The 20,162-nt window shown below is 39.8% G+C and overlaps 1 protein-coding gene across 6 annotated transcripts; it reads left to right on the top strand.

Annotated features, from left to right (window-relative positions):
* The first annotated feature begins 5,791 nt into the window (after positions 1 to 5,791).
* LOC145903792 (serine/threonine-protein kinase B-raf-like) lies at positions 5,792 to 18,070 on the top strand. 6 transcript variants are annotated; one of them, XM_082991943.1, is made up of 19 exons: positions 5,792 to 5,959; positions 6,178 to 6,279; positions 6,787 to 6,979; positions 7,351 to 7,469; positions 8,052 to 8,161; positions 8,425 to 8,542; positions 9,420 to 9,577; positions 10,865 to 10,946; positions 11,630 to 11,725; positions 12,453 to 12,483; positions 12,684 to 12,944; positions 13,619 to 13,704; positions 14,030 to 14,229; positions 14,775 to 14,951; positions 15,261 to 15,307; positions 15,691 to 15,818; positions 16,416 to 16,538; positions 16,626 to 16,760; positions 17,042 to 18,070. In XM_082991943.1, exons 1-19 carry the CDS (start codon positions 5,888 to 5,890, stop codon positions 17,201 to 17,203), a joined length of 2,400 nt encoding a protein of 799 aa, XP_082848069.1. In that variant the 5' UTR covers positions 5,792 to 5,887; the 3' UTR covers positions 17,204 to 18,070. The 6 variants fall into 6 exon arrangements, with proteins under 6 accessions (XP_082848069.1, XP_082848068.1, XP_082848070.1 ...); XM_082991942.1 differs by having other exon boundaries at positions 11,627 to 11,725; XM_082991944.1 differs by lacking the exon at positions 11,630 to 11,725.
* The last annotated feature ends 2,092 nt before the right edge of the window (positions 18,071 to 20,162 follow it).

Raw genomic sequence — 20,162 nt, 5'->3', positions numbered from 1 at the left:
TGAATCTTTACACCAAACGCCCGAATTTCGACAAAATCATCACAGTATGTTGTGTAACCTTGGAACTTCGCGTCCGTGTGTAAAAACGGGCAGCCCGGTCAAAATTACTCATTCAAAAGGCATCTAAAATCTGGCGACTTTCGACGTTTTGGTTGAATTTTACACAAGCAACATCGTGCTGTGTGCGGTGTCTCGCAGACAGGCGTTTCGCTTGGGTTGGGCTGGATTGGCTGGCGTGCGATCATTATAAAGCGTGCTGGGTTGTGTGCTTGTTGTAAGCATTCGTGGAGAAGTGCGTGCTGCTGCGCGCGTGTGTGCGCAGTGCGGGTGCGTAACTTTCCTATGGTGCTGAAGGAGTCGGGTCCCTGAAGTAGTCATCAGGCAGCTTTAACACAAAACGAGCACCTCCTAAGTTTCGAGTGTTGTTTTCCTACTATCTACATAACTAAACGCAGTGCCTTCTTGGCGCTGACAAACACATTCAAAACAATAATGTAAGTTTTTCCGAATTTGTCGGAGCACCTTTTCGCCCTTACGAAAGCCACTTACCGAAAAACGATTTTTCAATTGAACTAAAATGGAAAACAAACAAAAAAAACTCACATTCAACAAGTTGTTCAACGTTGACAAAACTTCCATGTGAATCGTCGCAAAGATGTTTTTCTCACAACCCATTCAATCAGCTCTAGTCATGTTATAAAACCAAAATAGTTGTTAAGGCATAAATGGTACCAGTCTTTACATGTCTGTGACAATTCGCCAATTTTGAGAGCCGGATGAAGCAAAACCCAGGAGATTTAGAAACTACAGGTTGAAAAGTACTAGTGAAATAGTTTTGTGCCTAACAGAAAGACAGCGCTTCGCTTGACTGGTCAACGCATCACATACCCAGCAAGGCCAGATACGCGATCAACAAGAAAGTTCTTTCTATCTTGTTTGCGATGAAACAGTGCATAAAACGTGGTGAGATGATATAGCGACAGCAATATGCCGGAGGCCATCTGCATCGTTCGGACTGTGTTTTTGAAGCTTCCATCTCCGTAAAGTCACTCTCAAAGGAATGTTCTATATTCCCAGTTGTTTGGTGCTGTAACTGGCGTTTAAGTGTACAGCTCATATTGTGGTGTTAAACTGGGTGCCTCTAACCGCCATCGGGCGTCGAAGTTCACAAACGTCCCTGTTATAAATTATTAACCAATGGCCATATTCTTGTTTAGTACTGGATTTTGCAAGGCTTCGCCGTCCCAAACGATTTACCACGCCAGGCCTCTATGAAAGACCTGTTATTTTCCCCAAGTTTCGCATGAGCAACCGTATCACCACGTGTCCAAGTACGGTTGCATGAAGCATTGTAATTTAGGGTCGTAATTTATGCCATAAAGAGTCTCATGGGTCCGGCTTACTGGATTGGTGTGCACGAGGAAGAAACTGTAATCGTGTACAAAAAGGAAGCTAAGGGACACTTCCGACAGTTGTCTGCTAAACCAATCCGCAATGTTGCTGATCGTCATATGTGAGCAAGTCCAGCTACAATTAACTTATGAGTACCGATGATGTTACCGCATGCGTGACTTTGCAGATTGGCAGTTTTGCTCGTGTGGTTTATGACTGTGTATTCATTAGGCAAGGCTTACTAGTTTACCAGTTCGCGAAAAAAACACTGACAAAGACAAAATTGGCTATTTACAAACCCAAATGATTTCTAAGCTTTGCTGTAGTATAATGATTTTTTTGAAACCAAATGCTCATGTTTAAATTTCGTGCATATTTTATGTTAATGCCTTTGTATCATATAAGCATTAAAATACCTATCCATTGTTGCCAGATCTTAGTGTGATATGCCCAATCTAACGGTGAGCGATACTGCCACAAACTTATGAAAGCAAGTTTGTGCATCTGCTCGAGTTGGACAGCAACTAATTCGGCAATCAAACGTGACTGAGTTGCACAGCAACTGACAGCATATTCCGCCTGATTGGTTGCTCGGTACACAACTACTGTAATCACAGTTCTACTTCTAGAAGTAATAACTTGCATATACCAGCTCTGCTCGTAGATTTTGTCAAGCTAGGAAACTTATACAATTCTTCAAAATATGTAGAGTATATCCATATTTACCTTCTGTAGCAAAATTTAAATGAGACAAAATTTAACAAAATTAAAAAATTAAGCGATGAGCGAATGTCTTTTACTTTGAGAAATTAGTATTAGTGCAACGTACAACATGTGCATTTTAGTCAACGGATTTGGAGAAAAAGAAGGTTATTTTGACTTTTTTGTTAGCCTACACCAGTATTTAACGTAATTCTTTTGAATTTGTCATCTTATTCGTGTCTTGGGCATTGTTTTCTTCCAAGTAACTCAAAACCACACCAATCTAAACTTATTATTGAAATACTTTACGCCACTGGTGACGAGGACATTGAATGAGCTTATTAATTTATGCAATGGAAATTTTTTTTTCTTTTTGACGGCATGTATTTGAACTTGACAAAAGGAAACTTTTGGGGGGGAAGAACAGGGCAGCGATTCGAATAACTTTTTCCAACTTAAAAAAAGATCCCAATCGTGTACCATGTGGTATTTCTGAAACCAATTAAATAATAACAAATTTGTTTTTTGAGATTTTGGATGTGATCTGATTGAACACATGTTTAGCTAACTTTACTTGGTCAGCTAGCTTTCGCTGTTGTCATTTCTCAATAAGCAGTTCAATTTTTTGGCGCAACATATGAATTATTCATAATTTTACTACATATTTTTTAAATGCACCCGAAAAAAAACTACAAAAAATATGAAACTAAGTTGACCTTTTTTGCCGTCAAAACCATCTCCGACTGCAGAAACACTAACTTTTTGAATTAACTTTTGAACTGATCTATTAAATTTAACAACTATTTTCATTCGGGACTGACTGTTCGATAAACACATACCGAACTTGAACCTAATCCTATTTTTTCGGTTTCGAACGTTGTTTGTTCTTTATTAAAGTCGTATGGAGAAAAACAACGATTGCAATGAAACAGTAATTACAGTGGTTACATAAAATTTAAGAATGCAGGAAACAACCCAAATGCAACATATAAAACGAGCATGTGTACGGTCTCTGTAGTATGTTGTGTTAAAACAAAATTTGCAATATAAACCACTTAAGATAGGTTTTCTTTGTATATATTTTAATTTTAATTGAGAATAGGGTATTTATATGTAATGTTTGGGTGCTAGATTACCAGCCAAAGTATTCAAAGAAACGATCCATATAACAACCAAAAATGTTTTAACTTACCTATTAAAATCACTATATTTGTAGGGTTGGCACCCGTTAATGGAGAATACACGTTCAGTGAAGAAATGGAGAATACACGTTCAGGTGTCTCATTATTTTTGTAAATTTATTGTCTTACGAAATATATTATTGTAATTATCTCGTAAAAATGTCCAATCTGTAGAAAGTGTATTTCAGTTTTGTTCATACTTTTGTTCATCCAAACACATACAAAAAATATGACAAAACAAAAATGTTGTTCTAATGACAATTTGCTTCAAACGCAAATAGCAACAGGGGTCGTTTTGCACCTTAATTTAACCTGTGATGGTTTAAGCTTTAAAGGTTGGTCGCAATATCCCACAGACAGTCAGCTAACGGTTGTTTGGAATAATTCTTTGGGTTAGAAAAGTTGTTAAAAGCCGTCAAAATCGTTCACCATGACATGGGATATTTGATGTAAGCAATCAGGTCGATCTGTTTTCGTTTAAGACTCGTCACAAAAATAGCTGCCAGTTTCCACAATTTTCATGTTATTAATGTAACCTTCTGCAAATGATAACTGTATTGCCGATCGTTGAAAGTATTGCCGATCTTTGAAACTTAAACGTGAAATTTTAAACCTGCATGACAAGCGGACTTTTTTCTTTGCTTCATGAAACAACACCCTCCGGCAATGAAAACGAGCTGATTTTCGGCCAGGTCTTACGCCACCAACAACCATGCATTTTAAACAGGTTCTGTGGTGACTGAAAGTGCTGAAAATATGTCCTCATGTGCATTCATGTTTTTACGTAATTTTTAAATTATTGCTGTCGTGTCACGACCAAACTTTAACTTATGGCCGTGCACGATGACCACGCATAGTGTCGTAATTGTGAATCCTCGAAGTATTTTTGGTTTCGGCATTTCTCGGTGAAGCTTTGTTTGTGCAATGAAATCATTCCGTCATATACATGGATTTTCTGACATCTGTAATGCCCCTAAATTTAATTTACACCTATTTTTTAATAGGCACCCTCTTTGCAGATTCATGATTTACCTTCGCAAAACTGAACATGACGTCGATTTGCCTCCATAACCTGTTTAAAAGTAAAATGACCAATCGTGACCTGCTTATTGCACCACAATGAAGTGTTAAATACCACCCCACCATGTTAGGGCGGCACCTAGAACTAAGTGTGCAAGCCTTCAGGGGATTTGTGTTTTGCTTCACTTTCAGCCCACATTGTTCACCTTCATTAGAGTGACTACTTTACTCAAATATTTTCTTCTTCAACGAATTACACCTCAACAAAACGACTTTTGTGATGGTCACTTGAAGCTTTTATTGCTGATTTAATTTGTCGAATGGTGGCGCAATTGCGCTCTGTCTGAAAGCAATACTTCGGTAAAATTGAGAAAATTCTACTGATGCATGATACATGAACTGCTTAAAACAATCAAGTGTAGTTTGCAAGTAGGTAAGTGTTTTTATAACATTTATTGCACTATTGAACTAAGGGATCCGTTTATCGCTAATAGACTACAGAAAGTATGTTGGTTATTTTATGAAATGAATACCAATTTAAGGAAAACATACGGTGACACCAAGTTGTAGATTTAAGGCAATCTCTGGCCTGTATATTTCTAAATTAGGCCTATACTTTTTTATTTGTTTCAAAATCTGAATTGGGCTTGTTTAAATTAAGTTCACAGCCGCTAGAATACAAAAGTGTATTGAAGTTTTTTTTAATTTATGCAAATAGAAAGTAACCTCGAAATACAAATATGCGGAAAGCGAACACGCTTGAACAGTTCGCTTGCCCGCTGTGTGTGGATATATTTATATTTTACAAATAGTTCGCATTTTCCTGTTTTGGTATGGCAATTTTTCGTGGCAAGGCGCATAAAAGTTGTGCTGTTTACAGGCTTGCTTGACATATTAACGCTTGCCAAATGTTAGCCTACTACCCGCGTATGCCAAAATATACGACATTAAAGCAATAGTTGAGTCAACAACCACATTTTCCGTTAAATGTTACATTGAAAAGTTTGCAAATCTGCGGGTTGTTGAGTCTTTTAGATTTGTCGTTTTCACTGGCAGTAGCAAAAAGTTTGGCGTCTCTGCCTCACAAGTTCCAAAAATGGATAATAGGTGCGCTTCGCTGGCAGCTGCTAGACTTAACATAGAAATGTTATTCATTTTTGAAAATTTTCTGGTTAAACTTCAGACAGGGAAACAGACAGATAGATGAAGTTTAATTTTGTTTGTTGTGTTGAATTGTTTTGAGTCATACATTTTCCAACAGTATAGACTACGGACTCTTCTGGTTGCTCACTTAAATTTATTTTGCCTAATTACGCATACACTTTGTTGAATAAATGCAAACTTTGTGGTGTTTTTTGTGCCTTCATGTTTGTGATTCGACGTTTTGAGTGCTTCGGAATTCAATAATAGTGGTGAAAAAGATATAAAGAGAATTTTGACAAAACACTCTGTTTCCTACCAAATGAAAATACTGCTTCTTTTCTGTTTGCAGGTTTTATCTTTTGTATTACCACTTAGTAGGTTTTGAGCAAAAATAGAGTTTATGCAACCACAAACAATTTGTTTGACATTCTCATCCCTTCAGTTTGTAAATGCCTGCTGCCACTGTAAAGATGAATCCTGACAATGGGCATGAAAGTGACCCCAGAAAGATCAAAGAAGATGTAAGTTACTTTTTTATCATGCAAACTTTAACTGGTCAAAATTGCAAGAACCATTCTCTTGCTTCTTGTATGCCAGACTTGTTTCTTCTGTTTGCATGGTGTTTTAGTTACACTGTAGTGTTTTTGTATTGAATTGTTGCTGTTAACAGTCACACTGCTGTGCATATTTTCATTGATATTATCCAGATAATATGTGTAACATATTAGCCTTTTTTTAGATTTTAAATCTCAAGCATATTATCGACATTACAAAGCACTCCATTACAAAACTTAATCAAGAGTTCGGTGGAAAAAAGAATCCCCCATCGATATATTTTGAGGTAGGTCAAGTGGTAGAGCATTGACATTAATATCATGTATATATATAGATGATGTTAGCTGCGAGGGCTTTTATTGTAGATTATGTTTTTCAAATAAATTTCTAAATAAAACTTTTATGTTTGTTGTGTGAGCTACTTATAGGAATAGCTTGTGGGGAAATAGGAAAATTTACATGTAAATAGATGTTTGGACTGTGCCATTTTTAAAAAACTACTGATAACAAACATTTACTTTTACCATGACACGTATTTGCATAGTCTGTTTAATGTTACTATGGATAAGCGATACAGACTGTATGTTTCTGTGATAATTGTTATAAAAAGACTCATCAAGATGTGATGTCTACTTTCGTGTATGTTTCTGCTAGTTTAATAATCCTAAAAATGCTTTAACTTTGTATAGTCCGATTCATTTAACTTGTTTTGGTGTTGACCACAATGATCATGAAATTGCATTATGTTTAAACAAATATACTTGATCCCATAATGCCCTTTTTGTTGTTACAGGAATACAATGACTTGACGGTTCGCTTGGATGAGCACCAGAAGCGCTTGGAGAGCCTGACAGACATTTTAGAACAATTGGAACAAGCTCCAATCAACTCCAATTACAATGCGCAGTATTCACCTAATGCCCCAATGCCGCACTTCTTTCCTGGGCCTGTGGGGACCCCACAAAATGGACAACCAAGTAGTTCAGGTGAAAAAAATGTTTGTTACTGTTGGGCTGAGTAAAGGTGGACTCATCTCACTACAAATCATTTAAAAAAGTATATAAATGCAACTTAACAATACAAATTCTGTATACGCCTCTGCAAACAGTATGTTTTGACCATAAGCTGTATAGTAGATGAATACATGTAGTGGCATATTTTCCGAAGTATTAAGAATTGTGTTGAAACCAAAGTTCATTTTGATTGGTATATCTGTTGGTGCACGGTAAGTAATACACAACTAAAAGTGCTTGACCAATTTGAGTTTGACATTACAATTGAATTCAGTGACAAGATACAAATGATAGTTGTGCATGCAACACCTATGACAATACAACAATTGCTTGTTTTCACCCAGCCGGTGGTGATTTGAGTGCATCTAATGCACCACAGTCTCCCAACCAACCAGCCTCAAGCAGTAAAGGTGACAAACCTGTTGGAAGAATTCGTATCTACTTACCCAATGGAAAAACCACAGTGAGTCACCCACCTGATGTCATTGCTTAATAATAATACAATATATTGCATTCAGTGGTGTTGCCTTGCATGCACAAGTGCTAGTTGTGTGAATGTGTTGTGTCTACGGGCAGAGTGGCAAAAACTATTTACACATACCATAGTGCTTATAAAGCAATGATAATGTGTACAATATTGTTGAAATTATTGAGAAAAATCATTTAAAGTCTATGATTTTATAGCACACAAAAATCACAAGTGTTAGTTTATTGTTGGAATCATTATCTAAGTAATAGAATATATATGCCCAGAAAAATTATATCTGACAGGCGATTATATATATATGTAAACATTCCAAAATATGGGTTACTTCTGTTTTTTAATTAGGACCAAAATTGTATTCATTGCTAACAATGAAACTAAAAACTTCCCCACAACACAATAAAATATATAGATCTGTAAAAACCAAAGAATAATTTTATCAAAGGTTTTGGTCAAAGTGATTTGAAATCAGAAGAAATGTACTTATGTTGTTAAATCGCAACATATTTATTCATACTTACTTAAACAATGGTTTGGTTTAATTAAACACCTATTATGTAGGTTGGTGCTATACCGGGAAAACGATTGTCAGATGTTTTGCTTCGATCTTCGAGATTGAAAAGTTTGAGAGATAAACTGGATCAGTGCAGCGTGTACAAATTTGGAACAGAGTAAGTCGCTAATGGTATATATAAGGAAGCTTTTCTGGCCTTTAAAATTCCTTGCTGTTTACCCTATGTCAAGACAGGTAATTTATAACGTACACATTGCTTTATAGCCTTTTGTTGTATGTACGTGCTGGTTTCTTTATGTTCTATGCATATTGCAACTTATGAATGGAATATAAGGGCTTTGAAACCACTTAGGGAGAGTAAATTAGTGGAGTTTACAACTGTGATTGATTAATTTATCATAATTGTGTGATGTCTTTCAGTGAACACATTGAGTGGAGCATTGACTCAGGTGAGCTGGCTGACTTTGAGTTGGAACTGAGAACGGAGAACAAGAGTTTCAAAAAATCCACTCGGATTCTCCAGGCCAGCCACAATTTTGTAAGTAAACATCCCTCTTTTTTCAGGCTGTTGATTTTGTTGTGCTAACTGTGGACCAAACTATTTTTCTGAACGTTTGATTCGTTTATTTTTTGAAAAACACTCAGGGTTGTGTCTGACCTGATCCATTAACATTCAATTTCATGTAGTTTTGAGCAAATTAATACAAGTAATACTGGAGACAATTCGATTTAAACAAACTGAAATGTAACATATTTTCACAGCGTGGTTTTGGATCGCGTTAATGTACTGTATTTACCCCCAACTATGTCGTCTGTCAACAAAACAAACGAATTTGTGCGTGCTGTTGGGTCATTTGCACCTCATCGCTATCCCATTTGTGGCCTAGTAGGCTTCACACCATCGTCGGTACTTTACGTTGGAATGCAACGTTGTCTCTGTGCTTGTATGTTCCCATGGATATTCTCGCTAACTACGATCGGAATTCAATGAATTCCGCTTGACACACAATCCAACCAGGAGCGAGGTATCTCGCAGCGTATGATGTCTGCGTACTTTCCGCCCCTGCTAAACGGAAGGGAAATCACCTTCGTAGGCAACGAAGCGTGTCTTGAACCTAATCCCTGGGAAATTTCGTTTTTTGGGTGGATATTTGCGGGACCTTCCAGAGCTTATTGTAATGGTTTCAAGGTCGAAAACCACAAAAATGTATTTTAATTTGATTTTCCATTCTGTAAAACGATCGCACATTCAATGAACCATTGTAGGAAAACAACTTACTTGCATACAAATTAAACTAAACGTGCAGACCAAGGGAGGTTACCTCACTGTGGAGCGTTGTTACTAAATAAAAAAAGATCAAAAGTTAACGAACCCGTGCAGTCTGTTATCAAACACCGCTGGTTTTTGTTCGCAGGTGAGGAAGACCTTCTTCGCGTTAACTTACTGCGACAGATGTCGGAGAATCCTCTTCCAGGGAGTCACGTGCCGCATGTGTGGATTTAAACTCCACCAGAGATGCATCAGTGACGTGCCGGATTTCTGCATAACCCGCGGTCAAATGATGAAACTCGAGTAAGTGACGTCGTGCGTTTTTGTTGAAATTTCTCCGGTAAAGCATCTGTTGGGGCATTTAACTTGTTTAGTATGCCAGAAAGGCGATGCTGTCGCAAATTGAGTAAAATGCACAGGTGTTAGGGTTCTGGACTGGTGGAGGTAGATTTTGGTTCTTTTTGTGCTGTTGTTGAATACGATAACAAATGGGGTTTGCAGTATACTTCGTATTGCGTTACATTCACGCACGTAAGTCGTTTTAACAAGTACGCAATAGTATTATATATGCGCTACCTTGGCACACGTTGTTATTATGCATTCAATAGTATGCAATGCACTATCACGTTTTGTTGTGACCTTCTGTACATGTAGTTGTATGAGGTCTCTTGTGAGCGAACAGACATTGCTAATGCACCTGTATTTAGATTTCCCTAAAAGGATAGCTCGAACTGCGCCCCTTGACGTTATTTCAACCTGCGACTATAAATAGAAGGCAGACACGCGCTGCATAACGCACCTTAAACGGGGCCTTGCACTTAATGCATTCACTGGCCCGATATTGACCTCGATATCACATAGATCCCGGTGCAAAACCATAATGGGCACCGGCTGTTTACAACCCTCATAAACACTCTCGCAGCCCTCGCTTTAAAGCGCGCACATCGCATTACGCCGTGCGGTACGTTTCCATATGCGTCTGTTGTTTGTTTGTTCGAGTCGGTGGCAGGCAACGGGTTGGGGCTAATTTGTGATCGATAGCTGGTTAATTCCCTCAAAAGGGCAAGGTCCGTGCTCATAATCGCTCGCCCTTTGCAAGAGACCGATGTGCGCATGTACACATTTGGGTGCCGTCCATGTTGCATTTTCGGCCAACTGCAAAGCGAAAAACGATTTAGCAATCAATACATTAATGCTCGGGTTTTTACAATGATCATCAAGCGTGAAATGACCCAGCATGAACAAAAATGTAAAGTTGACGTGCTGGCCTAATATTGCCGGTGACTTCGTCATCGGCGTCTTAATGATTCAAAGGCATGAAGGACAGGATGAAAATAATCGTTGCAGCTAGAATAATCATTGCTTTGGCACGATTCAGCAAATTAATACAACAGGAACCACAAATGTACACTCTACACAACCGTATATGGAATCATGGCATCGGTATTATTTTAATCATGACGGTACTAAGATATGGAATATGATAGACCTTGTCCTTATTCCCAGTTTATCAATTATTCTTGACAAACTGCTACAGTGCATATACAGTATACGTTTATTAACTGTTCTAAACTCCGCTTAAATTCGCAGGGAGAAGATTCGTCCTCAGAGTCCTTCCCCTGATTCCCCGCACACTCCTACGGAAATGGGCTCATGGAACTCAAACAACGGGGTAAGTCCTTGAGTGCAAACTAACTAGCTGGCGTGTTTTTAACCCCAACCCTGTTTTGACCTGTTTTCATTTCCGTTCCTAACGGCGCTCACGACGCCTCTGGCAACCCCATAACACCCCCGAAAGTCTTGTTTTTTTTATAGTGCTGTTATCTGATTAAGGGAGGCTGTAAACGGCTGGTAATTAACAGATAAACCATTTTAGCTGCATAACCACTGTTAATACTCAGCTGCTGATTAAACAAGGGTCATGGAACTTAACTTCTATTCCCCAGAGTGTCAATTGTCCCTTTTTAGTTAAAATTTTATTTTATAGTAAAACCTATGAAAACAAGGCAACCATTTTCTTTGGCAAGCCCTTATAAGTAAACAAAATCCAACTATTGTTTACTAATCCATTAAGTTTCACTGCCTATATACTACCGCCACGAAGTGAAAATCGCAACTTCTTGCCACCCACTAACATGCTCCAAACTGAAAATCCTGTAACCCTACGAAAGTGGGGAGTTTTCTGTGCTTGGTTGATGACGCTTGTAGGTCTAAATTCCGAGCAAAGCGAAGAAATACGAAACCCGTTTCAAAAAGAAACCTGGCCAGATGAACCAGAAGACTCTTCTTTCCAAGCCCGGAGCGAATTCCTTACCCACTTTTTCACACTTGGCGTTTTGTTTCTTTGCGTAGCAGGGTGAACAGTTTACCACGTTGCAACGACCGCGCTCCTCGTCCCAGCCGAGCCTCAGTATTCACAGCATTGCACCCGCTATGTCGGACCAAGGCCCAGTACGTTCCTTACACGCTTTGCTTTGGGCTGACGTTGCTTTTGTTTATTTTACATATTACCTTTTGATACGAGAATAATGAAAACATGACATTGCTGCATCCTTTTGATCACTCAGCATCCATACTCACCGTACGGGCTTCATGTCCATTTTTTAACAGTTTGCCATTTTAAATCGCTTCAAGGCGCGCACGTGCGTGCTTATGAAGTCTCTAACCCGTCGCCAGCTTGCAAGCAACCAGATTGTGGTAGACAACATGCGGCTTTCTTTTTGTGCATTTTGCATCGCGCAATTTAATCCAAATCGAGCAGAAATTGATTCAACCTACTTTTCGTTTTTGCATGCATTTATCTATAGTTTACTTTTCGTATAAAACCTTGTCTTAACCGTTTGCACTTGTGATTGATCGGTGGCAACGAAACATTCCAATACACTCCCATCGCTTGCTAGCCCGTGGTTTTATTTGCACCTTGTTATTGTTTATCATCGTGCTTTAACCAAATATTACCACAACATATCCTAAACCTCGGTGTGAACGCGGACCTAACGTTTTTTGTGCCAATTTTAACTCAAAACTATCATAATTGCACGGACCGCTCCTATTTTTTTCCATCCAACATTGCGGATAACCGCTTGTCGGGTTGTGGTGGTTATTTCGCCACATCGGAGGCTGGTGTTTCGTAAATGTTTTTTTCTACTAGTTCTGACTTTCGTGTGTTGTTTTGCAGGAGTTTACAGCATTTCCTCCAGTTGCCCTGGGTAAGTTTCTTGTCGTTGACGTGTTTTTTGTCTTAGTGTGTGGTACTTGCATGCGCGTCAGTCATAAGCCATTCTCACTCAAAAAGATGCACGCGCTGTTCTTCTACGTGTCCTACACTCCCTTTTCGCCATTCCGCCTTGTGGGGGATGCTATATAGTCTCCTATCTTCTCTTAAAAGCAAATCGGCTTGTCGACGCAGAGCCAGCGCCCGTGCTGCTCAGTCCTCCACTGGGAGTTTCGCGACGCTGCCACTCCGCCACAGCGGAGCCCGAAGAACACGAGCACAATGTGACTGGCACACGGCGCAGCCAAGCTCGCCTCTCCCGCCTTGTAGAGCCAGGCCTAACAGCCGGCATCCTTATGCATGCCGGCTCGCTTGAGCTCCTCAACAGGGCCGTTATGAGCGTTGAGGCCAAGCGCTCCTCCCGTCGTCTGGACGATAAGCGGACGCAGCAGCAAGGTTTCTTAGCGCAATTCCCGCTTCTGTTGCGGTGATTTTGCTTAGATAGCCACTGATTGTCTCGCACGTCCAATCGTAGCGTGTGCTCGCTGGTATAATTGGGTTGATCGATTGCAGAACTGGTGTGGTAACTCTATGTGCTTGTTGACTTCGTTGTAGTCGTTGGAATGGAAATTCACAGATTAATTTGTAGCTGGTTTTTAATTTGGAAACGTGGGTTTGACCTACTTTGCCTTTACCACTTTTCATCTTTAATAAAATCCACCTATACCTGTAGTTACAAGGGTATTTTGGAATGTATGATGTTCACCTGCTTTCCAAATTTCACCATCAATGTCACATTGCACCAGAAAAAAAACATCTTTCACCAAAACTTTAATTGACCACAGCAATCATTCATTCATTCTTCCAATGTAATTTGTTTTGGAGCAATTTCGCGTGACAATCGCTTGTTGGGAGTTACTAATTTGTGCCTATTTAACTGAAGTGTAGTTTTTGTTGAATATTTAAGCGAACACTGCAATGTAAGTTAAAACCAGTAGCGAAACACACAGTATAGCGTAGACGTCACTTGTCCTAGTGTAGCGTTACGCACGCTTGCTAAAGTAGACGAATGTAGTGTTTAGCGTATCGACTAGCTTTGCGCATGCCTCATCGTATTTTTATTGTCGCAGGTTACCAAGGCAACAATCCCACTTCGGCTGCGGCAAGTCTTCCTTCCTCCGGAGTAATTTACAGACCACAGGTCGTCCACCGAGGGGTAAGTGTAGTTGTGTAGCTGTTACTAATACAGATAAAGGAGTCTACAATAGCAAACCCATGTCTTCCCGAATCTGACTTAGTTATTAAGTAATTTTCAATAACCTTATTCTGGGACAGAAAATAGCATAGATTGTATTCAACCAGCTTTCCGTTTGCCGTACGGCGAAACCTCATCAGGGTCAGAAGAACAGTTTTAAGAAATTATGCATTTCCAAGGATGTTTAAAAATCCGTTTTTACGTCCCTTAACTACATAAAACGTATTAGAAATAAATTGTTACTGACGTACTAGTTTGTAACGTCATAATATCCAATTCTTTGCAGCATTCCCCACGCCGGGATTCCAACGAGGATTGGGAAGTTCCGGATAAGGAGATTGAGTGGGGTGAAAAGATTGGTTCTGGATCGTATGGGATCGTATATAGGTGCCGGTGGCACGGTATCGTCGCCGTTAAAGTGCTGAATGTGTCTGACCCCACTCCCAACCAACTTCAGGAGTTCAAGAACGAAGTTGCTGTACTAAGGTTGCTGTTTAAAATAAACAATAGGGGGTTTTGAACATGTCCCATAATACGTTGTAGCTTTATTCCTAGTTATTGGACTTCTATGCGTACTTCGTCAAATCCAAAGACTTTGTGATGTTGGAATCTTCTGTTCGAAAAAATATACGAAAAGTAGCTAAGGCAATTAAAAAGTGTGCAAACGTATTTAGATGATAATTTTCGCGATCACAAAATGCCTAATAAAAAAATTATCATTTTCGGGAATTTTTTTAATTTACTGTCACATAGGTTAAAGCGCATCTTTGAATATTCGTCGCAACAGCGAAATTAAACGTAAGCGATATATTGTGAGAAAAATCAATATTTAGATTTCGAATGGAGGCGACATGTACACAGTGGTACCCAGTGGGATTTTTAATTACGAAAACCTTTGTGCGTTTGTGGGGTTTGTGTGAAAAAATTCGTACATCGCAATTTGCAAATATTATCGACCCGCCATGGATTTAAAAATTGTCAACGTGTAGCACAGTCCATTTAACACCGTTTTCTTTTCCTGTGCTTTGCAGGAAAACCCGTCACGTTAACATCCTACTGTTCATGGGATACACGATCAAAAACCAACTCTGTATTGTGACGCAATGGTGCGATGGCTCCAGTCTCTACCGCCATCTCCACGTTATCGACACGAAGTTTGATATGCTTCAAACCATCGACATCGCCCGACAGGCAGCGCAGGGAATGGAGTGAGTAGTTGTGTCGCTGGGTAACGTGTTTGTCGTTGCCCAATACAGGTCTATGACAGTTTGCCGAGTTTCAACCTCAAGTTTTGTCGTTAGCGTTAATGTTTACCAGAATGAGGTTTACAAAGAAAACTTTTGGCCTATCAAGGGGTCTGTAATACCTAAATTTGTTGGCAGGCAATGAGTCCTTTTCCTGTGGTACAGTGCTGGTGTTACTTGTATCGTTTACAGAGGCATCTATTTCTCGTTTGTTCTCCATTTGGGTAAAATACGCCCAATATCTTCACTTAAAACAATTCTATTTTATTCCAGATACCTGCACGCTAAAAACATCATCCATCGGGACATGAAGTCGAATAGTATCCTTTGTTAAACTTACACACATACAGGCAGAAAACCGCGCGCACCCGAATTGACCTTTAACAAGTTTACTTGAAATTAACTCAAACGCATATTGTTTCACTCATTATGACGTGTCGTGGTTTCTGTGTTCAGGGGTTAGTTGCTTCACAGGCGCTGATTATAGGTTGGTGTCAATTCCAACAACATAATTATGTTGCCATAAGTACATAACTTACGTCCTGTTGGTTGTTGTTCACTTGAAAGACCGTTGGTTTGGTCCAAAACAAAGGGTTTGTGCGAATAACATTTTGCTCAAGCCAACATTTGGTCAACAGAAGTCAAAGTACACAAGAAACAACAAATTGTAAATAAGTTCGTTTCCTTGACCGTCGCATTGCAGACATTTTTCTCCTTGAAGATTACACTGTAAAGATTGGTGACTTCGGCTTGGCCACTGTCAAGTCAAGGTGGTCTGGTTCGAATCAAGTCATGCAACCCACAGGTTCTATCCTCTGGATGGCGCCAGAGGTAAGCAAGTGCAGAAAGTAAAAATGCATTAAAATATAAAAATAATGCATTGTTAGATGTAACAATGAAACAATTTTGTCATGAAATTAACCTATTCCAGCAACACTTCTTTTGCATGAAACAAGTGGAAGCTTCAAAGTCAATTTCAAAATATTAAAAAAACCTTGTGCCTAAACGCTTTTATATGTTGAAAACATGTTTCGCTTTAAATAACCTTTTTAAAAAAAATTAAAGAATTCGATAATTTTGTTCAACTTGGTTTATTAATATTTTTGAATTGTTAAGATGTAAGGTATTGGCAACCTCATTTAACCCCGTTGAGCTCTTCAAATAAGTAATTGTATATTTGAACACGGGCTTATTCATTGATTTTAATTATTTACTGTTATTAATAACAACCTATATGAATATATGACAATCAATCGGCAATGCTTATCGTCTAGTGTATATGGAATAAAATGAAACGATACCTCACTATTTACCTTTCACAACAAAATGTTTCACAAGTCTTCGGTGGTTTCTAACAATAAACCACAACATTTAAACAAGACAGTTTGGTTACAATCACTTTATTACGGTTTCCTCGTATCCGCGCAGGTGATTAGGATGGCGGATGGCAACCCATACACCTTCGAATCCGACGTGTACGCGTTCGGCGTCGTCATGTTTGAACTAACGAGCAACACATTGCCTTACAGCCACATCGGCAACAGGGACATGGTGGGTCACCTCTACACCTGTAGCTTTAACAAACATACAAAAATGTAAACCTCAAACCTGTGGCTTAAATTGCTCGTCTTGCGATAGATCCTCTTTCAAGTTGGACGAGGTTACTTGCGACCGGAGTTGGATTGTATCCGAGCCGACACTCCCCGTGATTGCAAGCGACTCATAGTGGATTGCATCTCGAGAAACCGGGACGACAGACCATTGTTCCCGCAGGTGAGATTTGCTTTTTTTTCAGTTTTAAGTTTTGCGAAAACTCCACTAGAGTGTTTTTGGTCACATGCGCTTTGCGTTCACAGGGTGGTGATGCTGATTAAAATATTGGATTTTGAAAAACATATTATTGGGAAATACTATTAATATTTATTAAAGTTTTTCCGTCACTTAGTAATGATGCTCAGTCTGTCCATAACTAACATTACCAACCCGCGCTCACCAAACTAACATTCACACAAACCTGATGATCGACCTCCCCTAACACGTCTCCATAATCGTAGATCTGGACGTCGCTTGACGAAATCTACCGCGCACTGCCTCGTATCTGTCGCAGCCAATCCGACCCCGGCTGCCTCAACCGCGCTGGAATGTCAGTGGATGAGTTCTTCCGCATGCCCAAGACTCCACTCATGCAAAACTCCTTCACGTTCGTCGGCCCTTGACCGCGCTCCGGCGACGACCAGTCTTGTTGTTACTGCGTTGACCGCGTGGTGGCCCTAGAGAGCACCGGCTTGGTAACAATTGTTGCTGGCTTTCGTGAGCAAGTGCACATCACATTACTGGCCCGAACAGCGGAGCGTGGCGTCCAGACGCCTGTTGCACACGCTTGCTGCGCATCGCGAGTTCGCTGCATGTTATAGAAACAGCAATTATTCTTAATCCGGAACGTTTGCGTAATATTGTATTACTCCCCGACCTGCGCCTGGCCCACACTTCGCACTTGAGTACTTGCATTGAGGCCCACCCTATGCTGTTTTTTTTTGTCTCATTGCACTGGCGAACGGCACCCGTGCTGTACTACTGGGCTGCAGAAACAATACGCTTCATGTCGAGCCGCTGAGTATTAACAACCATACGTATCACTTTGTATCCATGGTCTTCGCCGCTGTTCCAATACACAACTGCGCATTGTGAAACTCTATTTTTCCAACTCATAAACGCAGACAAGGCCCAATGCTTTGTTTTTGTGCTTGTTAGCTGAGCTTCTATGCTACCTAAGCAGCAAAACCATTAGATTTTTGCGGAAGCCACATAACGACATGTGCGTTTGTCAATACGTGTTTCACTTTAAAATCTACGGACGATTATTAACTGTTGTTCAAATTCAAGCGAACAAGGGGTTTGAGTATGGCGGGTACTGAAAAGACGCGCGTATATTTTATTCTGATGTGGAAACCTGAATCAAATCTTTCTTCTCATCGCTTGTTTTTTTTTCTACTTTTCCCGACAAATCAGTGGCGTTCTCTTGCTTGTGATTTTTCTCTTTTTCGATGTCCCGTAATTGGCCGCAATACAAAATACGCAATTTGTGGATGAGTTCTTCTCCGGCTTCCGCGTGTGCAATAGTACGCAGTGCTCAAATGGAAGGCGTAGAAAACATAGAAAATCATCAGCAATATCAGCCACACATCCTGGTCGAGATTCGTTCCCCGAAAATCCACAATCCGGATCTGCAAAAAAATAGGAAGCCACACAATTAATCAGCAACATTTAATAATTCAGCTACAAAAAACACCCTATCGACTTTGCGAACCAAAACTCGCAGCAAATTGGAGCCAGTGATGTGAATTGTGTAAACTGGCCATCTGTATGTAGCTTACGCAAGATCTCTCAAAGAGTCAAAAAAAAGTCACAAAAAGTGGTATTGGTATTTGTTGAAAAAATAACTAATACAAATTTGAAAGTTTTATTGGAACGAAAATCGGTCGCTAAATGTACCCTTGTTTATATAATATAAGCAAAGTGGAGCCAATAATATGAATTGTGTAAGCTGCAGACAGATGGCTACTGTTTCGACCTAAAAGGTCTTATCAGTGCAGCTGGTGTGACTTTCAGACGACTTTGCTGACCACACGGCCTTGTTTATATAGTTGGGTATTGAGGGTCGATTTGCCGCTAATTAAAACTTTTTGGGTTACGGTATTTGCTCGCAAATAACTGAATGCCCATTAGTATCAGACTTCATTGGAGCGTGGACCAATCTACCCAAAAAATGGCGATCGTTATTTCCCTGCAACTAAACTTTCTAATTTTTCGAAAAAAATGTCCTTCGTTGTCCGGTAAGTGACAAACTGAGATTTATGGTCGGGTTTGCCGGTGAGGAAGGGGTAAGACGCTTTAACTCTTTTGTTTACATGGGAGATGCAAACACAGTTGACGTAATGGACTCTAATGTTTAAGGGATGCATGCGTTAGCATCTATACGAAATCCGCTATTCAAACCACATCCCTTTCACCTGTTATTTTAATAAGGGTCGTTTAAGTTCTTACCACAAGCCAAAAAAATGCAGCAAGTGGTGTGTTAAATGCTTGTATAAAATCATACACATTTAGAGAGAGATTTGACAGTAATTTGTTTTTAAGTGTCGTTGTGGGTTGGCCGCAAGATATGGTTATGTATTTACGTGAGCGCAGGAAACCGCTGTTGCATATATTTTACAATATTAGAGAAAATTAGACACGAAAAACTTTGGCTAAATTTTGCCGCGGGCATTTTTCCGCTGCAACTAGAGCTTGGCGTGCGGCTCCTGACACACATGTGTAAACCCAACACTGTAGGTAACTTGTTTTGGTCAGTGTAGAAGCTTTACAATAGATGTCGTTTGCTAATTACAACCCTTTGTTTTCGGTGTTTTGCGTGGAAAGTTTGATCGCGCCAGACCAGCCATCTAAACGGGAATAGCGAAGAAAGTTTATCCCGGCAATTAAATGACAATTTTACCGTGAAGAGTTGACAGCGCGGACAAGAAAGGAAACGCGAGAAAAAGTTTTGAGTGATTTTGTTTCAAATTGCTACTGTTCGATTCCGCAGCGTTGTCATGTTGGTATTAGGGCAGCTTTATTGAATCAGCTTTTCAGTTGAATTTTTGATAGTTAGAAACAGAGACGAATTTGGAGGCTTGTGACTTGTCAAAAGTATCTCCGCGGGTCAGTCCCTCATCCAATGTTCTTAAAGTGGTATTTTCTGGTTATAATCTATGTTAGTTTTATCAAAAAAAAGCCGACAAAATATGGGGTGACATATCAAACTATAATTGTTATCTCAAAGCTTCTCGGTTCGTGCTCAGGTTTGAGTTTCAACTTGTTTGTTTTGTTAACATTTAGGAACGTTTGGGGCAGGTTGAATATCCAAAGGGGTTTGTTAGTTAAACTTAAGTTTTCAGCAGTGAATTCAGCCTTAGGGGAATTAAGTGCACTGGCCGGCGATTAGGCATCCATTCTGATAATATCTTTCGTCCATAACGACCAGCGCATCCGCGCGCAGTGACTAATTGTTGTGGCAGCGCTGGCACTGATAGCAGCAGTATAGTAAAACAGGTGACAAAAACATTTGGCGTTAGCCTGTTGTCGCGGTTACAGAAACCAGCCTGACGAGATTCGAACATCCGGGGGGCGGTCGGC

Source organism: Ascidia mentula, chromosome 5 (assembly GCF_947561715.1).
Source record: "Ascidia mentula chromosome 5, kaAscMent1.1, whole genome shotgun sequence".
NCBI classification, from domain to species: Eukaryota; Metazoa; Chordata; class Ascidiacea; order Phlebobranchia; family Ascidiidae; genus Ascidia; species Ascidia mentula.
Note: the sequence above shows the minus strand (reverse complement) of the source record. Positions and strands in the feature narration are given on the sequence as shown.